Here is a 24,692-nt window from a genome sequence, read left to right as displayed (position 1 = left end):
GGGGTTTTCCACTGTTTAGGCACATCAGGGGCTATCCAAACGCGACATGGCTTCCGATCTCAATTCCAGCCAATTCTGCGCTGAAAAAGAAAAAACAGTGCTCCTTCCCTTCCGAGTGCCCAAACAGGGTTTACCTCAACATATGGGGTATCAGCGTACTCAGGACACATTGGACAACAACTTTTGGGGTCCAATTTCTCCTGTTACCCTTGGGGAAAAAAAAATAAAAAAAAAAATCGGGGGCGAAAAGATCATTTTTGTGAAAAAATATGATTTTTTTATTTTTACGGCTCTGCATTATAAACTTCTGTGAAGCCCTTGGTGGGTCAAAGTGCTCACCACACATCTAGATGAGTTCCTTAGGGGGTCTACTTTCCAAAATGGTGTTACTTGTGGGGGGTTTCAATGTTTAGGCACATCAGGGGCTCTCCAAACGCAACATGGCGTCCCATCTCAATTCCAGTCAATTTTGCATTGAAAAGTCAAATGGCGCTCCTTCGCTTCCGAGCTCTGCCATGCGCCCAAACAGTGGTTTACCCCCACATATGGGGTATCGGCGTACTCAGGACAAATTGTGCAACATCTTTTGGGGTCCATTTTCTCCTGTTACCCTTGGTAAAATAACACAAATTGGAGCTGAAGTAAATTTTTGGTGAAAAAAAGTTAAATGTTCATTTTTATTTAAACATACCAAAAATTCCTGTGAAACACCTGAAGGGTTAATAAACTTATTGAATGTGGTTTTGAGCACCTTGAGGGGTGCAGTTTTTAGAATGGTGTCACACTTGGTTATTTTCTATCATATAGATCCCTCAAAATGACTTCAAATGAGATGTGGTCCCTAATAAAAAAAAAAAGGTGTTGTAAAAATGAGAAATTGCTGGTCAACTTTTAACCCTTATAACTCCCTAACAAAAAAAAAATTTTGGTTCCAAAATTGTGCTGATGTTAAGTAGACATGTGGGAAATGTTACTTATTAAGTATTTTGTGTGACATATGTCTGTGATTTAATTGCATAAAAATTCAGTTGGAAAATTGCGAAATTTTCTAAATTTATTTTCACAAATAAGCGCAGGTAATATCAAAGAAATTTTACCATGATCATGAAGTACAATGTGTCACGAGAAAACAGTCAGAATCACCGGGATCCGTTGAAGCGTAAGCGTCCCAGAGTTATAACCTCAAATGGACAGTGGTCAGAATGGTAAATATTGGCCCAGTCATTAACGTGCAAACCACCTTGGGGGTAAATGGGTTAATTGAGACATCAGTAGGTTAAGTGTTTTTGAATACCATATTGAATCAGGAGCCCCATATAATGCTCCATAAAGTTTATGATGAGCCCCATAAGATGCTCCATAGATAATGTGCCCCATATAATGCTGAATAGGTTGATTATGGCCCCATAAGATGCGCTATAAATAAATGTGCCCCATACAATGCTGCATAGGTTGATTATGGCCCCATAAGGTGCTCCATAGAAACATTTGCCCCATAGCCGGCTGCTGCAATTAAGAAAAAAAAAAAAAAAAAAAAAAAAATAATCACATACTCACCTCTTGTCCTGAGCAGGCCCCCAGCACTTGTAATATTCACCTGTCCGCGTTCCACCGCTGGGCGCCGCTGTGTCTTCCGAGTCCTCCGCAGTGACTGTGCAGGCAGAGGGCAGCGCGCACACTAATCGCGATGTGGCGCCCAGCGGTGGAATGCGGACAGGTGAATATTGCGCAATACTCTCCTCCCAGTCCCCATTATACTCACCTGCTCCCGGTGCTCTCCCTGGCAGCTTCTCACCGACAGGTTATCTTCGGCGCCCACAGCTTCTTCCCGTTTTCAGCGGTCACATTGTACCGCTCATTAAAGTAATGAATATGCGTCCATATTCATTACTTTAATGAGCGGTACCACGTGACCGCTGAACATAGGAAGAAAATGCGGGCGCTGGAGAAGCAGGAACGTGCAGAGACGCGCCGGGAGCAGGTAAGTATGATTTGACAGCTGCCACTCCCCCTCCCTCCGGGACAATGACTCGAGTATAAACCGAGAGGGGCACTTACAGCCCCCAAAAATGGGCTGAAAATCTCGGCTTATACTTGAGTATATACGGTATTTGTCTGCAAACAATTATAATACTAATCTTTATTTTTATATAGCGCTAACATATTCCGCAGAGCACACATCATCATCACCATCACCGATAGGGGGCACAATCTAAATTCCCTATCAGTATGTCTTTGGAATGTGAGAGGAAACTGGAGTACCCGGAGGAAACCCACCAACCTCACCGATCAGCTGTTCCTGGCGCCAACTGGAGGTTCTCCAATGCTGCCAGAAAACAGCAGCTCTGTTATAATTATAGCGGCCATGGAAAGGTACAGCAGATATTTGGACCCAGGCGTGGCCACAATAAAGATTACGAAGGTTAAGAAGCATAAAAATAATAATAATAAAAAAAAGAAATCTGAGAAACCGAGACCAGACGAAGTGCAAAATAACTTCATCTGCCTCATTATAGTGAATGGTTTTGTCAGGGGTTTGTCCAACTCACAATTTTTGGAAGTCAAATAAGAGCACAGGTTAAGGTGAACTTAAACTGCTGCTTGAATTTTTCATTCCACCTCACAAAAATCAATATAAGAATTAGATATAACTTACCGTATATACTCGAGTATAAGCCAACCCCCCCAATTTTGCCACAAAAGAAAAACTGGGAAAACTTATGGACTCGAGTATAAGCCTAGGGTGGAAAATGCAGCAGCTGCCGGTAAATGTCAAAAATAAAAAAAAGATACCAATAAAAGTAAAATTAATTGAGACATCAGTAGGTTAAGTGTTTTTGAATATCCATATTGAATCAGGAGCCCCATATAATGCTCCATACAGTTCATGATGGGCCCCATAAGATGCTCCATACAAAATACACCCATATAATGCTCCATATTAAAATATGCCCAAAATAATGCTGCACAAAGGTTAATAATGGTCCCATAAGATGCTCCATAGAAATATTTGCCGCATACAATGCTGCATAAAGGTTGATGGTCCCATAAGATGCTCCACAAACTATGGCCCAATAAAATGCTCCGCACATTATGCCCCATAAGATGCTCCATACATTATGGCCCCATAAGATGCCCCATACATTATGGCCCCATAAGATGCCCCATACATTATGGCCCTATAAAGATGCCCCATACATTATGGCCCCATAAGATGCCCCACACATTATGCCCCCATGAGATGCTCCATACATTATGGCCCCATGAGATGCTCCAAACATTGTGGCCCCATACGATGCTCCATACATCGTGGCCCCATACGATGCTCCATACATCGTGGCCCCATACGATGCTCCATACATTGTGGCCCCATACGATGCTTATCAGACTCTCACCTACCATCGAAACCTTCAAAAAGAGCCTGAAGACCCATCTCTTCCGACAAGCCTATAACCTGCAGTAACCACCGAGCGACCAAACCGCTGCATGACCAGCTCTACCCTCGCCTACTTTATTCTCACCCATCCCTTGTAGATTGTGAGCCTTCGCTGGCGGGGTCCTCTCTCCTCCTGTACTAGTTATGACTTGTATTCTTTAAGATTATTGTACTTGCTTTTATTATGTATACCCCTCCTTACATGTAAAGCGCCATGGAAAAAATAGCGCTATAACAATAAATAATAATAATAATAATAATAATAATAATAACGCTCCATACATTATGCCCCATACGAAGCTCCATACATTGTGGCCCGATAAGATGCTCCACACATTTGCCCCATTTGCTGTTGCTGCGATTAAGATAAAAAAAAAAAAAAAAAAATCACATAATCACCTCTCTTCGCTCAGGCCCCCGGCACTTGCGATGGTCACCTTCCTCGTTCCACCGCTGTGCGCTGCTCTGTCTTCCATCCTCTGCACCGACTGCTCAGGCAGAGGGCGGCGCGCACTAATCGCGTCATCGCGCCCTCTGACCTGAACAGTAAAGGTACCTTCACATTAAGCGACGCTGCAGCGATACCGACAACGATCCGGATCGCTGCAGCGTCGCTGTTTGGTCGCTGGAGAGCTGTCACACAGACCGCTCTCCAGCGACCAACGATGCCGGTAACCAGGGTAAACATCGGGTAACTAAGCGCAGGGCCGCGCTTAGTAACCCGATGTTTACCCTGGTTACCATCCTAAAAGTAAAAAAAAAACAAACGCTACATACAGGTCCTTCTCAAAAAATTAGCATATAGTGTTAAATTTCATTATTTACCATAATGTAATGATTACAATTAAACTTTCATATATTATAGATTCATTATCCACCAACTGAAATTTGTCAGGTCTTTTATTGTTTTAATACTGATGATTTTGGCATACAACTCCTGATAACCCAAAAAACCTGTCTCAATAAATTAGCATATTTCACCCATCCAATCAAATAAAAGTGTTTTTTAATAACAAACAAAAAAACCAACAAATAATAATGTTCAGTTATGCACTCAATACTTGGTCGGGAATCCTTTGGCAGAAATGACTGCTTCAATGTGGCGTGGCATGGAGGCAATCAGCCTGTGACACTGCTGAGATGTTATGGAGGCCCAGGATGCTTCAATAGCGGCCTTAAGCTCATCCAGAGTGTTGGGTCTTGCGTCTCTCAACTTTCTCTTCACAATATCCCACAGATTCTCTATGGGGTTCAGGTCAGGAGAGTTGGCAGGCCAATTGAGCACAGTAATACCATGGTCAGTAAACCATTTACCAGTGGTTTTGGCACGGTGAGCAGGTGCCAGGTCGTGCTGAAAAATGAAATCTTCATCTCCATAAAGCATTTCAGCCGATGGAAGCATGAAGTGCTCCAAAATCTCCTGATAGCTAGCTGCATTGACCCTGCCCTTGATGAAACACAGTGGACCAACACCAGCAGCTGACATGGCACCCCACACCATCACTGACTGTGGGTACTTGACACTGGACTTCAGGCATTTTGGCATTTCCTTCTCCCCAGTCTTCCTCCAGACTCTGGCACCTTGATTTCCGAATGACATGCAAAATTTGCTTTCATCAGAAAAAAGTACTTGGGACCACTTAGCAACAGTCCAGTGCTGCTTCTCTGTAGCTCAAAAGTGGCTTTACCTGGGGAATGCGGCACCTGTAGCCCATTTCCTGCACACGCCTGTGCACGGTGGCTCTGGATGTTTCCACACCAGACTCAGTCCACTGCTTCCTCAGGTTCCCCAAGGTCTGGAATCGGTCCTTCTCCACAATCTTCCTCAGGGTCCGGTCTCCTCTTCTCGTTGTACAGCGTTTTCTGCCACATTGTTTCCTTCCAACAGACTTACCATTGAGGTGCCTTGATACAGCACTCTGGGAACAGCCTATTTGTTGAGAAATTTCTTTCTGGGTCTTACCCTCTTGCTTGAGGGTGTCAATGATGGCCTTCTTGACATCTGTCAGGTCGCTAGTCTTACCCATGATGGGGGTTTTGAGTAATGAACCAGGCAGGGAGTTTATAAAAGCCTCAGGTATCTTTTGCATGTGTTTAGAGTTAATTAGTTGATTCAGAAAATTAGGGTAATAGGTCGTTTAGAGAACCTTTTCTTGATATGCTAATTTATTGAGACAGGTTTTTTGGGTTATCAGGAGTTGTATGCCAAAATCATCAGTATTAAAACAATAAAAGACCTGACAAATTTCAGTTGGTGGATAATGAATCTATAATATATGAAAGTTTAATTGTAATCATTACATTATGGTAAATAATGAAATTTAACACTATATGCTAATTTTTTGAGAAGGACCTGTACTTATCTACAGCCGTCTGTCCTCCAGCGCTGTGCTCTGCACTCCTCCTGTACTGTCTGTGTGAGCACAGCGGCCGGAAAGCAGAGCGGTGACGTCACCGCTCTGCTTTCCGGCTGACCGACGCTCACAGCCAGTACAGGAGGAGTGCAGAGCACAGAGCTGGAGGACAGACGGCTGTAGGTAAGTATGTAGTGTTTGTTTTTTTTTACTTTTAGGATGGTAACCAGGGTAAACATCGGGTTACTAAGCGCGGCCCTGCGCTTAGTTACCCGATGTTTACCCTGGTTACCAGTGAAGACCTCGCTGGATCGGTGTCACACACGCCGATCCAGCGATGTCAGCAGGAGTCCAGCGACAAAATAAAGTTCTGGACTTTATTCAGCGACCAACGATCTCCCAGCAGGGGCCTGATCGTTGGTCGCTGTCACACAACGATTTCATTAACGATATCGTTGCTACGTCACAAAAAGCAACGATATCGTTAACAATATCGTTATGTGTGAAGGTACCTTAAGTGCAGAGGATGGAAGACAGAGCAGCGTGCAGCAGTGGAACGAGGAAGGTGACTATCGCGCAATGCTCACCCCTCCCCCCCCCCCCCCGGCGCTGTCCCTGGCAGCGTCTCACTGTCAGATGGTCTTCGAGAGCCGGCGGCATCTTCCTGTGCTCAGCGGTCACATGGTACCGCTCATTACAGTAATGAATATGCGTCCATATTCATTACTTTAATGAGCGGTACCAGGTGACCGCTGAACACAGGAAGAGCTGCCCGGAGACCATCGGACATGCAGGGATAGCGCCAGGAGCAGGTGAGTATGTCGACCCCCACCCCCCCCTGCTGACAATGACTCGAGTATAAGCCGAGAGGGTCACTTTCAGCCCAAAAAAGTAGGCTGAAAATTTCGGCTTATACTCGAGTACTGTATTTTCTGGCGTATAAGACTACTTTTTAACCCTTGAAAATCTTCTAAAAAAAAAAGTCGGGTATCGTCTTATACGCCAGGTGTCATCTTATAGGGCAGGTGCGGAGTAATCTGCGGTCGCCGCATATTGTGGGGGCAGCGACCCCAATGACGAGGTGAGGGGGCACCTCACCGGGAAGGTGTAAGTGAAGCAGAGGCAGAGAAGGAGATAATATAATACAAGGGCGAGCCAGATGAGTGAAAGGGGAGTGTTTTTCTAGGCACAGCACCGCTCTCTCTCTATTATTTGCATAACCCTGGCATCCCAGACGCTGACAGTTTGCTTCACTTACACCTTCCTGGTGAGGCGCTCCCTCACCTCATCATCGGGACCACTCCTCCCTCCCCCCCCCCCCACTATATACTTCGACCGCAGATTGCTCCGCACCCACCCTATAAGACGACAATCGGCATATAAGACAACCCCCAACTTTTGAGAAGATTTTATATTTTAACTGGAAAAGTTGGGGGTCGTCTTATATGCCCAGTCGTCTTATACGCCGGAAAATACGGTATATACAGTATTACATTTTTGGCCAAAAGATGTATAATGGCTTGATTTTTTAAGAAATGAGTTGAAGTCTTTACCACTAGCATTTATGAGCACATAACATTTTATGAGGACTCTCAATTCTAAATATTTTTCTAACATTTTATAATCACTTTAGATTTTTATGCAGAATAAACAAAACTACTATTTTAGTTTTTCACAAGTGTGTATTTTTATTTTTAAGTTTTACTTTGTTAATATTGCAGTGCATGGGATCAGTGATCAAGTTAAAAAACATTTCTGTACTGCAGTGCATTAGACCTGTCAGATTCACACCAACACAGGCTCTGCCATAAGCAGGGTCTAACAGGCCAATATACCCAGAGGTGGCATTCATTGTGGGGGGGGAGGGTCACTTTTACGTGAACTGAATAAAAATTGCAAAAAACTAGCACCTTTGCAGCGCTTTCTAATGAAAAATAAACAATTTGCTAATTCTGTCTCTAAAAACGCAGACGGCTCGGTTCACATTTAGGCAAGTGCTCAGCATAGAGCACACGATAGACCTGAAAAAAAAAATTTATATATATATATATATATTTATATATATATATATATATATATATATATATATATATATATATATATATATATATATATATATATATATATATATATATATATATATATATATATATATATATATACACATATACACATACACATATACATATATACACATTATATATATATATATATATATATATATATATATATATATATATATATATATATATATATATATATATATATATATATATATATATATATATATATATATATATATACACATACACTCGAGTATAAGCCACCCCCCTAATTTTGCCACAAAAAAACTGGGAAAACTTATTGACTCGAGTATAAGCCTAGGGTAGAAAATGCAGCATTTACCGGTGAATTTCAAAAATAAAAATAGATGCTCCATACCGTTCATTATTGCCCCATAGATGCTCCATATACAACTGTGCTATATAGAATGCTCTGCACCGTTGATTATGGCCCCATAGATGCTCCTTATAATGCTGTGCCATATATGCTCTGCACCTTTATGGCCCCATAGGTGCTCCTTATAATGCTGTGCCCCATTTATGCTCTGCACCTTTATGGCCCCATAGGTGCTCCTTATAATGCTGTGCCCCATATATGCTCTGCACCTTTATGGCCCCATAGGTGCTCCTTATAATGCTGTGCCCCATATATGCTCTGCACCTTTATGGCCCCATAGGTGCTCCTTATAATGCTGTGCCCCATATATGCTCTGCACCTTTATGGCCCCATAGGTGCTCCTTATAATGCTGTGCCCCATATATGCTCTGCACCTTTATGGCCCCATAGGTGCTCCTTATAATGCTGTGCCCCATATATGCTCTGCACCTTTATGGCCCCATAGGTGCTCCTTATAATGCTGTGCCCCATATATGCTCTGCACCTTTATGGCCCCATAGATGCTCCTTATAATGCTGTGCCCCTTATATGCTCTGCACCTTTATGGCCCCATAGGTGCTCCTTATAATGCTGTGCCCCTTATATGCTCTGCACCTTTATGGCCCCATAGGTGCTCCTTAGAATGCTGCTGGTGCTGCCATAAAAAAAAAAAAAAAAAATCACATACTCACCTCTCTTCTCAGGACGCCGGCGCTTTCAATAATTACCTGCTCCTTTGCGGCTCCGTCTCCAGCACTGACGCTCAGCAGAGGGCGCGCACTGACTACGTCACAGCGCCCTCTAACCTGAGCGTCATTGCTAGAGGACGCTGCAGACGGAGCCGCACCGGAGCGAGGAGCAGGTAATTATAGCGCTGCGCTCCCCTTACCTGCTGCGGCGCGGTCCCTGCAGTCCCTGGCTTCTCCGGCGCTGCAGATTCTTCCCTATGGGGGTGGAGCTGCCTATTCATTTCTGTAATGAGCGGTGCCATGTGACCGCTCAGTACAGGAAGAATCTGCAGCGCCGGAGAAGCCAGGGACTGCAGGGACCGCGCTGGGAGCAGGTAAGTATGATTACACAGCCCCCGCTCCCCCTCCCCTGCTGACACCCGGGTATATGACTCGAGTATAAGCCGAGAGGGGGACTTTCAGCCCAAAAAAATGGGCTGAAAATCTCGGCTTATACTCGAGTATATACGGTATATAACATTTTTTTGTCAATTGTTTCAAGAGAATGCCAAGTGTGTGCAAAGAAGTCATGAAAGCGAAAGGTGGCTACTTTGCAGAACCTAGAATATAAGACATAATTTCAGTTGTTTGACACTTTTTTGTTAAGTATATAATTCCACATGTGTTAATTCATAGTTTTGATGTCTTTAGTGTGAATTTACAATTTTCATAGTCACGAAAATACAGAAAAATCTTTAAATGAGAAGGTGTGTCCAAACTTTTGGTCTGTACTGTATATATACACATACATATATACACATACATACACACACTAGTAAAATCATCAACTCATTCTGCAAAAAGTCTGTTCTCAGGTCCATTATCTCAAAAAAAGAAAAAAGAAAAAAAAAAAAAGGAAAAAATATTGTGGGTTTCCACCTCACTTTTCAATGCCTCTGGAGAAGTGACATGGTCCAAACTAAATCCTGGAAATCTGCACTTCAAAATCCAAATTGCTCAATCCCTTTTCAGCCGACAGTGTGCCTAGCATGGAGGTCACTTGCACTTGTAAGACAATGGTTCAACTGTTCACTTCTGTCTGTTTTTCTACTGTTCTGGCACATTCAGGGTTTTGCAAAGTGAGCGCTGCAGGTGCATAGCCATCTCTCCATTCATAGTAAATTAGGGAGACAAAAAGCGCATATAGGGTCTTATCCTCAGATTTTTTTTTTAATTTTAATTTTTTTTTTTTTTTTAACAGGGAGCTTCTCACCTCATGGTATAGAGCAAAAGTATGTGCGTATCGGCTGCTGCAGATCCACGGGCCACCCACGCGGCCTTCTCAGAGACGTAGCCAACATGATGCAGTTTTTAGCTACAAAGCAAGTTTTGTGGCCTATATGGTTTGTCTGAATTAACCCTAAGCGCAGAGTATATCCACAAACTATCCTGCACAACATCTCTCCATTCATAGCATTTGTCTCAATAGCTGTGATGGAGGCCAAGGAGCCTGGTTCTAAAAGTTTAGGTCCCAGAGAAGGGACTCGTTAATTACACACTTATCACTAAGAAAGGAGCGAGCAGTTAATGATTTGTAAATTATTTATGTACTTCTAAGCATCTAAACATTCCTAGAATATTAAAAAATAAAAAAAAATCTGAATCCACTAGACAACTCACCAGTGACGCACTCGGCCAACTCTCTTCCTTCTCGCCCCTCTCCCCTTCTGCGTAGTAGTCTTGCTAGCGCTGGCACTCCATCACAGTTTTTCACTGCCATTTTGTTCTCCTTTGCAGGACCGTAAGAAAGATTTTTGAGTGCACCACAGGCAGCAAGTCTTACAGGAGCCCGTGGATCCTCCAGGAGACTTATAAGTGGTGGTATTCCTCGTAAACGGCATACCTGGGGAGAAAATTAGTAGATATTTAACCCTTTGGTGACCGAGCTAATTTTCACCTTCCTGACCAGGCCAAACTTTACAAATCTGACCACTGTCACTTTATGAGGTAAATCTGGAATGTTTCAACGGATACCAGTGATTCTGAGAATGTTTTTTGGGACATTGTGTCAACCCACATATCCCCATTTTTGGAGAAAAAAATATATATATTTCCTCACACTTTCAATCTTTATGGCCGGCTGCACACAATCCAGAATGGCAGCTCTTTGGACGCAGTGCATGTTCACTGCGTCAATAGTGCTGCCGTATATTGAATGCAGGTGAATCCGCATGTGTTCACTAAACCGTGCGGATTCACTGTGTCCAATACATTGTATAGGTGAAATTTCTCTTGCAGAGATTAGTGTTTCTGCAAGAGAAATAGACATGGTGCAGTCTGGAAAGACATGCCCACATGTCTGTCTCCGCAGGCATCAATGGACGCATAGTGGACATGGGTTTTCTTAAAATCCCATCCAGTATGCTGTAACATCTGTGCGCAGCACAAGTACACAGCATCCAACCTGCAGCGCTTACTGATCGTGTGCACATACCCTGAATCCTTAAACCAGTTAGCTGCACAAAATTATTAACAATACCTAAATATCTACTTTACATCCGCATCATTTTTCAAGCTTTATTTTGTTAAGATGTTAGAGGGGATAAAAGCAGCAATTCCTCATTTTTTCAACAAATTTACCAAACCTGTTTCTTTCAGTTTTCAATGGATTTTTGGAGGGGCCTATAAATTTGAAACTCCCCAAAAGTGATACGATTTTAACAACCACACCCCTCAAATACTTTAAAATTGCTATCAAACTTTATTTAACTCTTCAGGTGCTACACAAGAAATAATGAAGAGCAGAATGAAAAAATAAGCACATTTACATTTAACCTTTAAAATGTTCCTTTAGCCAATTAATTCACTTTTGCAAGCAGCAACACAAAAAAGTGGACCCCACAGTTTGTTACCTACTTCCTTATGAGCGCAGCAATACCCGACGTGAAGTCAAAAAGTTCTGTTTGGACAAACACCAGGACTTGGAACCGAAGGAGCAATATTTGAATTTTGAAGCATAAATTTGGCTAAAAGATTACGGGCTCCGTGTGGCACTTGCAGAGCTCTTTAATATCCATAAACAGCAGAAATTCACCACAAGTGTTCTCAATTTTGTTAAGTACACCTTCAAAGACTTTATCCAGGTATATTGTGAGCATTTGGAACAGACAGTTACTGCACAGAATTTGATAACATTAGGTTATCATATTGAATATGCTATGACTTTTGAAGAAAAAAACCCCCACAAACAACAACTCCAACCCTTAGCCCAACGTTAAAAATATCACTAACCCAAGCTTAAGACCAAGCCCAACCGCAACCCCAAGACCAACCCTAAGTCAGAGACCAACTCCAAGCTTAAGACAAAGCCCAAAGATAAGCCTAAGCTTAAGACAAAGCTCAAATTCAAACCCACCCTCAACTGTGGGTGCAACTAAGCGCAAGTTCAGCTCCAAACCTATCCCTGAGCCCAACCCTAACTCAACCCAATTCTAAAACTAGCTGTAACCGTATGCCCAACCCCTAAGCCCGAGTCCAACCCCTAAGCCTTGAGGCCCAACCTCTAAGCCTTCAGCCCAACCACAACCCTAATCCTTAGCCCATCTAAACCCTAACCCCAATTCAAGCTCAACTCTAACCCCAACCCTTAGCCAAAGTCCAAAGTTAACCCCAAGGTAACCCCTAACCCCAACAGCAAAGAACAAAAATTATGAAAAAAAAACCCTTAATCTGACTAGGGGGTGCACAGCAAGGCACAGCCCAAGTGCTGACCTATTTACTAATTGTTGGGCTTTTGATCACTGCGATAGACCCTATATCACAGTGATCAAAAGTCAGCAACCAATAGGAAAAATCTCTGTGGCTCCCTGGTGCCGGAAGGTAGATCTCTGTGGGATGCAGATTATGGGCCCGACATTTTGCTTCATGAAGATGAGAAGGTCTGTGGAGTTGGAGTGATTGGTACCGAGATACAGTGGGAGGCTCGAGGACAGTTTCTCTCTCATCTGACATGTTATATCATGGCAAAGGAGAGACATTTAAAAAAAATCTGATCTCACTTTTTTTATTTTTTTTTTTATTTACATGATGGAGACCTCCCGATTGTTTTTCTCCAGAGTCTCAGTAAACATTGGTGGTCATTGTGAAGAAACCAGATTGTATCTTAATTACCCAGACAGCTACCTTTTTGCAAACCAATAAGAACTGACTTTTCATTTGTATATTGGCTTGTGCATTTAAGTGTTTATGTCTGGTGGTTCAAGAAGACAGACTTGCAAACTGATACCATTTAACATACAGTGTAAGGGTACCGTCACACTAAAACGACGCTGCAGCGATACGACAACGATGTCGATCGCTGCAGCGTCGCTGTTTGGTCGCTGGAGAGCTGTCACACAGACAGCTCTCCAGCGACCAACGATCCCGAAGTCCCCGGTAACCAGGGTAAACATCGGGTTACTAAGCGCAGGGCCGCGCTTAGTAACCCGATGTTTACCCTGGTTACCAGCGTAAGCGTAAAAAAAAACCAAACACTTCATACTTACATTCCTGTGGCGTCCCTCGACGCTGTGCTTCTCTACACTGACAGTGAGCGCCGGACAGCCGGAAAGCACAGCGGTGACGTCACCGCTGTACTTTACGGCTGGCTGGAGCTCACCAGTCAGAGCGGGAAGCTGAAGGCGAGGGACATGACCAGACACCGGGAAGTTAAGTATGTAGTGTTTTTTCTTTTTTTACATTTACACTGGTAACCAGGGTAAATATCGGGTTACTAAGCGCGGCCCTGCGCTTAGTAACCCGATGTTTACCCTGGTTACCAGTGAAGACATCGCTGAATCGGCGTCACGCCGATTCAGCGATGCCAGCGGGAGATCCAGCGACGAAAGAAAGTTTCAAACGATCTGCTACGACGTACGATTCTCAGCGGGGTCCCTGATCGCAGACACAGCGAGATCTTAAGGATATCGCTGAAACGTCACGGATCGTGCCGTCCTGGCGACCAAAGTGCCACTGTGTGACGGTACCCTTAGTCTGTAATAGTGACTTGTACATAGTGTGTGTTTATCTTTGTTTATTGATGTGTGCTGATATGCTAATTGTGCATTGAATTCCTGAACTAGCTTGGTGACTTCTAAAGCAGAGAAGGAAAGACTGTGCAAATAGATTGAATGGTCAAGTAGTACTACGTAATCTCATCACCAGTTTGCCATATCTTGATGTTGAACTAAAGGACACTGGGTAATTCTAAAAATAGCTTACATGCCTTGGGTATAAAAAGACTCAGATCACATCCTGGGGGAGACTGAAGTAACAGAGCTACCAGCCAGACATTCTGCAAACCACCCCAACAGACAAGAGAACGGACTGCAGCCAATTCATCATGGCACCATCACAAGGGACACTGATCTATGATTCTATAGGAAACAACCTAGGGGTTTTCGGCTCCAGTTGGAAGGACACAGATCTGATACAGTGACCATCTCTGAACCATGGATATGTTTGGAGAAAGCAAGGTCTGGCACCAGCTGGTCACCTGGTTCCATGGAGATGGTCAGATAAGCCAGGTGGTGACTCTCGTGTCAACTGGCTTTGGACCTTTTATGGACTCTATGGACAGTTCTGGGTCATATGCTTGTGGTGCCTCTTCTCTGTGTGTGCATCAACAGATGAAGTAGTAACCCTGGGAGCTCTGACATCAGGTCATACTGGAAATACGTGGAGACGCAGTGATCTTTTATATGCGCTAATGTAACTGTCAACTGGCTTTGGACCTTGTATGGACACTATAGACGGTTCTTGGTCATATCCCTATGCTTGTCGTTACCTCTTCTCTGTGCGTGCATCCACAGATGAAGTAGCGACCTTGGGAGCTCTGACATGTCATACTGGAAATACGTGGAGACGCAGTGATCTTTTATATGCGCCCATATAATCAAGCAATTATAGCCATGTTGGGATTGTTCAGTTTGCTATTGTGTGCTGTGGTTCAATAAAGTATTGCCACACTGTTTTACCTTAACCCTGTGTTGTCTGTGTAGTGTATTGCCCACTGGGAGATAGAGCGGGCGTTCAGTGGTATGAGCCGTGGTCCATGCAGTCTTGCTAAAGACAGCCGGGCCAGCGAACGAGAGCACCCACTGACCCCGTTTCTTCACAGTCATTAAGTGGTTAAAACAAACAAACAAACTTCTAGTTTTCTATTTAGTTAGAACATGGTAAAAAAAAAATCAACCTTTCAATGACATGCAATAGTCAAATCTCGTTGAGTCCACAGTCAGTACGATGTCCCATTGTAGTAATAACTGTATTAAGGAATATCAACCCCCCAAAAAACGCATTCATGGGCATGCAAAGGTTTGAAAGTAAAACCAATGAACCTTTTATATCATTTGTTATTGCATTCTTGAGAAATCAGAGTTTGGTTCTGGAGATCATTTGTTTCCCTGTCCAGCACCAGACATTTTAGGCCACATTCAGTAATTTACATCAGTAATTTTAAGCCAAAACCAAGGGCTATCGGAACCCTGAAGGGATCCGTCGCCCCTGTGATCCATAAAAAAGTAAAAATATTAAAAGGTGAAAAATAGAATAAAAATTAAAATAAAATAAAAAAAAAGATTGAGGTCTGAATAGCAGACCCATGTGTCTCCTACGCACGAACTGGTTCGAGCTGGAGCCAGTGCTAGGTGTATACTGCAGAGGAGGAGGAGTTAATTTTTGTGTGTTTACTTAGGCCGGTTTCACTTTTGCAGTTGTGTCCGCAGCGTTTGACGCACACACCCGCATGCGTCTTGATTTCATATCTTTTACATTGTAGATGCAGGTACATGCGTTTGCATGCATTTGATTACGTATGCGTCATTTCGTGGTATGCAGCTGGACACGGCTAACGCACCATGTTGCAATTTTTGAGGCTTCAAATTTCCGCTGCCATACGCTTGCGGAAGGAGTGTCAAAGCAACGCATTACAGTCTATGGGAACGCAAGGACATGTGTTCGCTTGCGTTTGCACAAGGGTCTATATACAGAAATCCCATGAGGCAAATCTTTTTCCTATCGAACGCATGCGCATAAAAAGCACAAACACATGCAAAAACGCATGTAAAAGCAGCTGTTTTTCCATCATGCGTAAGCTGATGCGGATAAAAAACACTGTGTTAGCATGCATTTGCGGGCGATACGCTGCGGACTCAACCGCAAATGTGAAACTAGCCTTAGGCTATGTTCACACGTTGCGTCCTGTCCCTGCGGGTTCTCCCGCAGCGGATTTGATAAATCTGCAGGGCAAACCCGCTGCGGTTATCCCTGCAGATTTATCGCGGTTTGTCCTGCGGGTTCCGCTAGGAGATTTTACCCATACTATTGATGCTGCATATGCAGCATCAATAGTAATGTTAAAAATAATAAAATCATGATATATTCACCCTCTGACGTCCCGATCTCCTCGGCGCTGCAGGCGGCTGTCCGGTTCCAAACATGCTGTGCGACCAGGACCTTCGTGACATCACGGTCATGTGACCGCGACGTCACCACAGGTCCTGGTCGCATAGCAAACCTGAGACCGGACGGCCGCGTGCAGCGCTGAGACTTCAGAGGTGAGTATATCATTTTTTATTTTAATTCTTTTTTTAATTCAAATATGGTTCCCGGGGCCTGGAGGAGAGTCTCCTCTCCTCCACCCCGGGTATAACCCGCACATTATCCGCTTACTTCCTGCATGGTGTGCACAGCCCCATGCGGGAAGTAAGCGGATCAATGCATTTCTATGGGTGCAGAATCGCTGCGATTCTGCACAAAGTAGTGACATGCTGCGGGTTTTTAACCGCTGCGTTTCTGCGCGGTTTTTCCCGCAGCATGTGCACAGCGGTTTGCGGTTTCCATTGGTTTACATGTAAATGTAAACGCAATGGAAACTGCAGCGGACCCGCAGCGGCAAAATCGCTGCGGTTCCGCGGTAAAAACTGCAATGTGTGAACATGGCCTTAGTGTCAAGACTCCTAGTGGCAGCATACACCCATGGTCCTGTGTCCTCCAATGAGGCGAAATACAGAAGTGATGCACGTGTTTCCATTATACTTTTTCTCAGATTGTTCCACTCCTGATTTTGGCTCACAAATCGTGATGAAAAATAGTGACCAAATACTTCACGTGTGCACGTGGCCTTAGGCTGACAGTTCACAGTCTGATGTCTCAGTGACACAGACAGGGAACTATCAATCAAGATAAAGAGACTTAGGGTACCGTCACACATAAAAAATCGTTAACGATATCGTTGCTTTTTGTGACGTAGCAACGATATCGTTAACTAAATCGTTATGTGTGACAGCGACCAACGATCAGGCCCCTGCTGGGAGATCGTTGGTCGCTGGGGAAAGTCCAGCACTTTATTTTGTCGCTGGATCTCCCGCTGACATTGCTGAATCGGCAGGGCCGCGCTTAGTAACCCAATGTTTACCCTGGTTACCGTTGTAAATGTAAAAAAACAAACACTACATACTTACATTCCCGGTGTCTGGTCATGTCCCTCGCCTTCAGCTTCCCGCACTGACTGGTGAGCGCTGGCCAGCCGTAAAGCACAACACAGCGGTGACGTCACCGCTGTACTTTACGGCCGGCGCTCAGTCAGTGCTGGAAGCTGAAGGCGAGGGACATGACCAGACACCGGGAATGTAAGTAAGTATGTAGTGTTTGTTTTTTTACATTTACAACGGTAACCAGGGTAAACATCGGGTTACTAAGAGCGGCCCTGCGCTTAGTAACCCGATGTTTACCCTGGTTACCCGGGGACTTCAGGATCGTTGGTCGCTGGAGAGCTGTCTGTTTGACAGCTCTCCAGCGACCAAACAGCGACGCTGCAGCGATCGACATTGTCGTCGGTATCGCTGCAGCGTCGCTTAGGCTACGTTCACACTAGCGTTCGGCTAGTGTGCGTCGCGCTAGCGTCGGGCGACGCAGCGGCGACGCACGCGTCATGCGCCCCTATGTTTAACATGGGGGACGCATGCGTTTTTGCTTGTTGCGTTTTCCGACACGTGCGTCTTTTTTGACGCTAGCGTCGGACCAAGAAAACGCAACAAGTTGCATTTTTCTTGCGTCCGATTTTCGTCAAAAAACGACGCACGCATCGAAAAACGCAGCGTTTTTGCGTGCGTTTGCACGCGTTTTTCGGTGCGTTGCCGACGCAGCGGCGCACAACGCTAGTGTGAACGTAGCCTTAGTGTGACGGTACCTTAAGTAATAGATGTTACGATAATGTGAATATGCCATGTTTGAGTACCTAACTTTACAAGACACATGCTGCGGGCCAGTCCGACCCCCCCTCTTCTCACTCTGGTGTGTGTGTGTGTCTGTGTCTATCTCTCTCACACATACACACACACGTGGATCATGCTGCCAGAATTTTTATGGTTCTATGCTGCCAGCAAACCATTCTCCCTAAACCTACTCATTCCCTCCTCCCACATAATACCAGCCAAAACTGGTACTTACTTTGTTGAGATTCTTTGTTCTATTAATGTGATATATAGGAGCACCGATCGGGGCTAAGGTTATAAGAATTATATATTCCAGATGTCCATCGATAGATCTATCACTCACTGAAAGCACTAGCAGCTAAACGCAACGAGTGCAAAGTGCGGATTTATCAGTAAGCGGTTCACGTAATTACTCAGTGTTCACACTTAAAAGAACGCCCCTAACGTGGGAAACAACATGAGCATGGTGTCCTACTTATGCGAGGTTCACAAGTTATGCATAAAAATAGTTAACATAGCTCTAAGTAAAGGGGAGGTGTCAGCCTCTAAGTGATGTCACCACAGGGGGAGTGCCAGTGTTTTGGGGCTAGAATAACTTAGTGAGATCAGCATTATGTGAGTGTCTGTGTCCGGGGTCTAGCTGCTGTCTAGATGTGTGGTATGCATCTAGATGTGACCCTCCCCCCCCTCCTTTGCACACGGCCAGTCAAAAGATGAAATGATCTTAACAAAATGTAAGTGTTCTTCTTTCAATTTTAATCCCTGTTTATTTGTAATTGCATTGTACACATGATTTTGTCTTCTTTATAATATCTTTTTATACCTTTCAAACACTGCCAACCTTTTTTTTTTTTTTTTGGAGTAAATATATAATTTACTAGCTTGTCTTTCCCTGTTCTATAAACGAACTGTCGCATTCTCTGAAATGAATTACGCTACTGATTTGGGTTGGCTCCGGACCCGTTAATCCTAAGAGAGCTGGTGGCAGTATACTTTGTTCTGTGCGTTTGGGAGGCTTTGTAGCGACAGCAGCATTGATAATTATTGTTCCCGACTGAATGGGAGTAATTATATCGCCCTTGCTGCAGCATGCCCAATAGCCAGTACATAGCAGGCAGCCTTTCTGGCGACTAAACTACCCTAGGTGCAGTACCTAGTATGACCTGAGGGTAAAGGGGGCGCCAGAGAGCTGCAAGTTCCAAACCTGAACTGGGATATAGATAAATCCCCTTCAGAAGAAGCCAGGGGCAACCAAACAACCCCGGTTCGTGACAAATTGGTGTGAGTGGTGGGGAGGATATACGTAAGCTACTTACCGGTAGCGGTGTTTTTCAGGAGCCCATGACAGCACCACGAGAGATGGGATCCGCCCTTCAGGGACAGGAAACCTACAGACATAAAAGGGCGGCACCTCTCTCCCGCATCAGTTGGTTTACAGAGCATGAGAGGGCCTCACTGCCTAATCCCCATAACGTTGTGTTAATTATTAAGAATTTAATGTCAATAAGATGTAATGCTCGACACAATTTGTAAATAAATAAAAATTTATTTAAAAAAAAAAAAGAAGAAAAAAAAGAGAGGGCCTCACTGGTTAGTAGCACATAATCAACTTAAAATATGGTACAATTCACCATGTAAATAAACTTAGCACTTGAAGGAAAAGAAAGTGTTGACCCATACGAGAAGAAAGGGTAGGGAATATAAGGGTGCCGTCATGGGCTCCTGAAAAACACCGATACCGGTAAGTAGCTTACGTATTTATTCGGTCGCCATGACAGCATCACGAGAGACTTTCAGAGAAGTAAAAGACTAGTGAGGGACAACTGCCTCAAGCACCCTTCTCCCAAATGTGAGATCGGAATAGCTACCCTGATCCAGTCTATAGTGTTTAAGGAAAGTAGATGGAGAAGACCATGTGACCACCTTACAAATGTCTTCAATCGACACCTCTGATCTCTCCGCCCAGGAAGTAGCCATAGCTCGAGTGGAATGAACCTTTATACCTTCCGGGATCTGCATGCCACCTGCTGTATAAGCCAAAGAGATTGCCTCCCTGATCCATCTAGCTAGTGCGTTTTTGGACACTAAGGCCCTTCCTAACTCCCTGAAAGGATACAAATAGGGAATTCTCTTTCTTCCAAGTGCTAGTAGCTGAAATATACCTAAGAAGACACCTTCTTACGTCTAGAGAATGGAATTTACGTTCCTTATCATTGGTGGGATTAGGACAGAACGAAGGTAGAACAACTTCCTGCAATCTATGAAATTTTGAAGCTACTTTAGGAAGGTAAAGAGGATCAGGTTTCATTATGACTATCTTCTCTAAACTGAATGTACGGAGGTGGTCTAGAGAGATTGTAGGTTGCTAACCCTCCTTGAGGATGTGAGAGTGACTAAAAGGGCCGTTTTTAAAGATAGGATTTTAATTAGGGCAGTATCAATAGGTTCAAAAGGAGCTTGCGTTAGAGCTGAGAGCACAAAATGTAGGTCCCATCGAACTAATTTTTGCTTAATAACTGGCCTGGACCTAGTTGCTGCCTTGAAGAACCTAGGTATCCAGTGATTATGGGCCAAATTACTATTGTATAGCGCCCCCAGAGCTGACACTTGAACCCTGAGAGTGCTTGTAGCTAAACCCATTTCAAATCCTTTCTGTAAGAATTCCAAGATTTTGTTAATACAGACTTTCTGGTCAATATGTGCCCCTGAGACTAAGAATTTTTTCCAAATTCTCACAAATGTTTGTTGTAGAAACCTTCCTACTCTTTAGTAATGTATTTTCAAGATCTCGAGAAAACCCTTTCCCCCTTAGTAATGACTTCTCAAATTCCACACCCCTAGATGTAAATTGGCCACTCGTGGATGGAGAATTGGGCCCTGGGAGAGATCTGGTATTTCTGGGAGAATCCAAGGCTAGGAAATGGACATCTTCCTCAGCCAAGGAAACCATGATCTTCTGGGCCAGAACGGGGTTACCATGATCACCCGGGCCCTGTCTTCCTGTATCTTCCTCAGAACTATCGGAATTAAGTTTAGAGGGGGTAAGTCATAAGCGAGACTGAAGTGCCATGAGATTAGGAGAGCGTCCACCGCATATGGATTGTCTCTGGGGTTTAAGGAGCAGAATTGATGCAGCTTTCTGTTTTTTTCAGTTGGCAAAAAGATCTATGTCTGGGCATTCTCACAATTGTACGATCTGGTTGAAGATGGTCGGATTTAGAGTCTAATCTCCCTGTTTGAGACTGTTGCGGCTTAGATAGTCAGCCACGGTATTGAGCTTTCCCTTTATGTGAAGAGCCGTAAGAGATAGCAGATGATTTTCAGCCATCTGAAAAATACGATCCGCAACCTCCATTAGTGAACCGGACCAAGTACCTCCTTGTGGTTAATGTAGGCTACGGTTAACTGGTTGTTGGAGAAAAGCCTGACGTGCCGACCCTGTAGGGGTATAAGAAAACTACTTAAAGCGCGTTCTACCACTAATAATTCTTTTAGATTGGCAGATGAATTTTGTTCAGACTGAGACCACAGTCCCTGGACCCAACTACTCTCCAAATGTGCCCCCCATCCTCTGGGGCTAGCATCTGTAGTTATTATCCAAGTTACATGATTTGTCCAGGGAACACCTCTACGTAAATTTGGAATGTGTGTCCACCAATGTAATGATTGAATACATTCAATGGATAGTGAGAATTTACTGTCAAGATGGGCTTTTAGGTGACAGAAATTATGTAAAACGTTCCACTGTAAGGTTCTGGTGTCATATTGAGCCCAGAGAACCGCTGGAATACATGACGTGAGTGAACCCAATAGCGGCATTGCCCCTCTAACACAGAGGTCCCCAACTCCAGTCCTCAAGGCCCACCAACAGGTCATGTTTTCAGGATTTCCTTTGCATTGCACAGGTGATGCAATTATTACCTGGGCAAGACTAAGGAAATCCTGAAAACATGACATGTTGGTGGGCCTTGAGGACTGGAGTTGGGGACCTCTGCTCTAACAGACTGATTGATTAATTATTCTGGTGGCCAGCCGTTAGATGCCATCTACTTTTGAATCTGGCAGGTGACATTCCTGCCAACTAGAGTCCATGACAAGACCCAGAAACTCCTGTATTTTTAGGGGCTGTAAACGAGATTTTTTGAGATTAATGATCCGCCCCAATTTGTGCAATGCCGATGTCACCTTTCCTAATTGGTCCTTGCAATGTGACTCAATGTCCCACAATCAGTAAATCAGCCAGGTAGGGAATTATTAATATGTCCTGTTTGTGAAGGTGTGCCATAACTTTTACCATGATCTTAGTAAATACTCGGGGAGCGACCGCGACTCCAAAGGGAAGTGCTTGATATTGAAAGTGCTCTACTGTGCCATAGAGTGAAACCGCTACCCTAAGGAATCGTTGGTGATCTACATGTATTGGGACATGATAATAGGCATCTTTCAGATCTAAGACAACCATGAAGCAATTGTTATAGAGAAGTGTTATTGCAGTTTTTACAGACTCCATTTTGAAGGAAGGAACCAGCAGAAATGTATTCAGGCCTTTTAAATTAATGATGGTACGAAAGGATCCATCAGGATTTTTAACCAGAAAGAGAGGGTAGTAGAACCCTTTACCTCTTTGCACCGTGGGCACTTTAACCAGAACCCTCCCCTTTTTTTTTCTTTTAAATTCCTGAACTCCTGACTCCAGTGCCAATTGCTCTGCGGATGAAGAAAGGATGGGTGCTAAATTAAACTTGTCTTGAGGAACCCGATGGAACTCGAACTTTAGACCAGTTTCAATGATACTGAGGGCTATTGGAAATTTTCAACCAGGCAGGGTAGAAAGCTGAAAGTCAGCCCCCCACCTGGTCCGACAGTCATTGTGCCTTTCTATAGTCCCGAGAGGTGTTAAAAATATGTCCTCTACCTCTTTTCCTGTTACTGTCATATCTGGATCTTTCTCTATTTGGCCTTCTGCGGTTAAACCATCTTCTATTGTAATCCCGTCTATATGAGGGTCTTCCTAGAAAGGGGAATCGTTTTTTTTTTATTATCGCCCGCCTTTTCCAACAGTTCATCAAGAACCGGTCCAAATAAATGCGCCCCTTCACAGGAAATGCTACATAGTTTTGATCTGGCCTGTAAATCTCCTGGCCAACATTTGATACGGGCTGCGTTAAAAAGGGCTGAAGATCTGGCGGCTAATTTGACAGAATCTGCCAACGCATCTGAAAGAAAAGCTGCTGCATCCTGAATTATAGGGATGGAGGATAGGAACTCATTCCTGGAAGCTTTGTTTTAGAGCTGATATTCTAGGCGGTCAAGACACACCATCGGGAGCGAACCCTTCCTTTCGGGTTTTTTCCATTCCTTTGTAATTAATGCTTTTATTTTATCCACTACCGGAAAAAGACCTCCGGGATTTTTGATCTAGACCTTTGAACATTATGTCCCGAATTGAGAATTGTGACTGGGTCTTCTCAATCCCCATTGTGTTGTTAACTGCCTTAACAAGGTGTTTTATCTATCCAGCGACAAACAGGCATGACCGGACAGATGAAGAGGATGAGGGGAAGGAATCTGAGCGCGTTTCACCAATTGCTTCTTCAGGAAGCAATTAGTGAAACGCGCGTCGAGGCAGAGGGACGCCGAGGAATACCACACTGCACATCTCAGGTAAATGGCTACCATTTTTATTAACAGGCGTTACATCCACATGTGAGGAGTACCACTATAGGGGTTCATTATACCTTTGTCGCACTTACTTGTTATTAAGCAAAGTTGTGCTATCCTTGGATATAAGTAATTCTTATGGGTAGTACGGTTCTCTTTCTCCCCACGAGGTACACTTTGAATTCTTTGCATGTGGTATATTGCCATTTCCTAATATAGGTATACAATAGTGCAAGACTAATACGGTGGATATTTCCTATGGTAATTGTGTCCCTCTTTTTTGGATCCAGCACCTTTACTGTTATTGCATGTAATTTTAATCTATCGTTAATAAAAAAAAACATTTTATATTGAAAGCACCACTTGTTTTGGGATTAACTGCACTCTAATCACCAAAAAATGTGATATATGTACCTATTCAGTGGTCTTTGTTTTCCTGATAAAGGGACACATTTATTTAAGGGCATTTTTTGTGACTTACATCTCTAAATACTGTAGGATACCTCTCCAGACATCTAGGCAATGGAGTCTCTCCTGTCATGATTCCAATGGCAGGGAATCACAAAAGGACAAGCACCAACGAGCTCTAGGGTGATGGAACCTGAGCTGACCGCGACCCTAAACCTGAACACACAAATAACAATAGCCGGGGAACGTGCCTACGTTGATCCTAGACGTCTCGCACCAGCCGAAGATCTAACTTCCCCTATTAGAAGAAACACAGACCTCTCTTGCCTCCAGAGAAATACCCCACAGAAATAGCAGCCCCCCACATATAATGACGGTGAAATGAGAGGAAGGCACATACACAGTATGAAAACAGATTCAGCAAAATGAGGCCCGCTAAAACTAGATAGCAGAGGATACAAAAGTAAACTGC

At 43.8% G+C, this 24,692-nt stretch overlaps 1 protein-coding gene across 4 annotated transcripts in view; it reads right to left on the bottom strand.

Annotated features, from left to right (window-relative positions):
* The window catches only part of LOC138665474 (catenin delta-1-like), a 182,784-nt gene that overhangs the window by 83,720 nt on the left and 74,372 nt on the right, over positions 1–24,692 (bottom strand). For all 4 annotated transcript variants that reach the window (XM_069752988.1, XM_069752989.1, XM_069752990.1 and 1 more), the window contains one exon: positions 10,578–10,800. In XM_069752988.1, the coding sequence (XP_069609089.1) occupies positions 10,578–10,800 (223 nt within the window). The remainder of the gene's footprint in view (positions 1–10,577; positions 10,801–24,692) is intronic.

Source organism: Ranitomeya imitator, chromosome 2 (genome assembly GCF_032444005.1).
Source record: "Ranitomeya imitator isolate aRanImi1 chromosome 2, aRanImi1.pri, whole genome shotgun sequence".
Classification (NCBI taxonomy): Eukaryota; Metazoa; Chordata; class Amphibia; order Anura; family Dendrobatidae; genus Ranitomeya; species Ranitomeya imitator.
The sequence above is the reverse complement of the archived record's forward strand: the minus strand, read 5'-3'. Positions and strand labels throughout refer to the sequence as shown.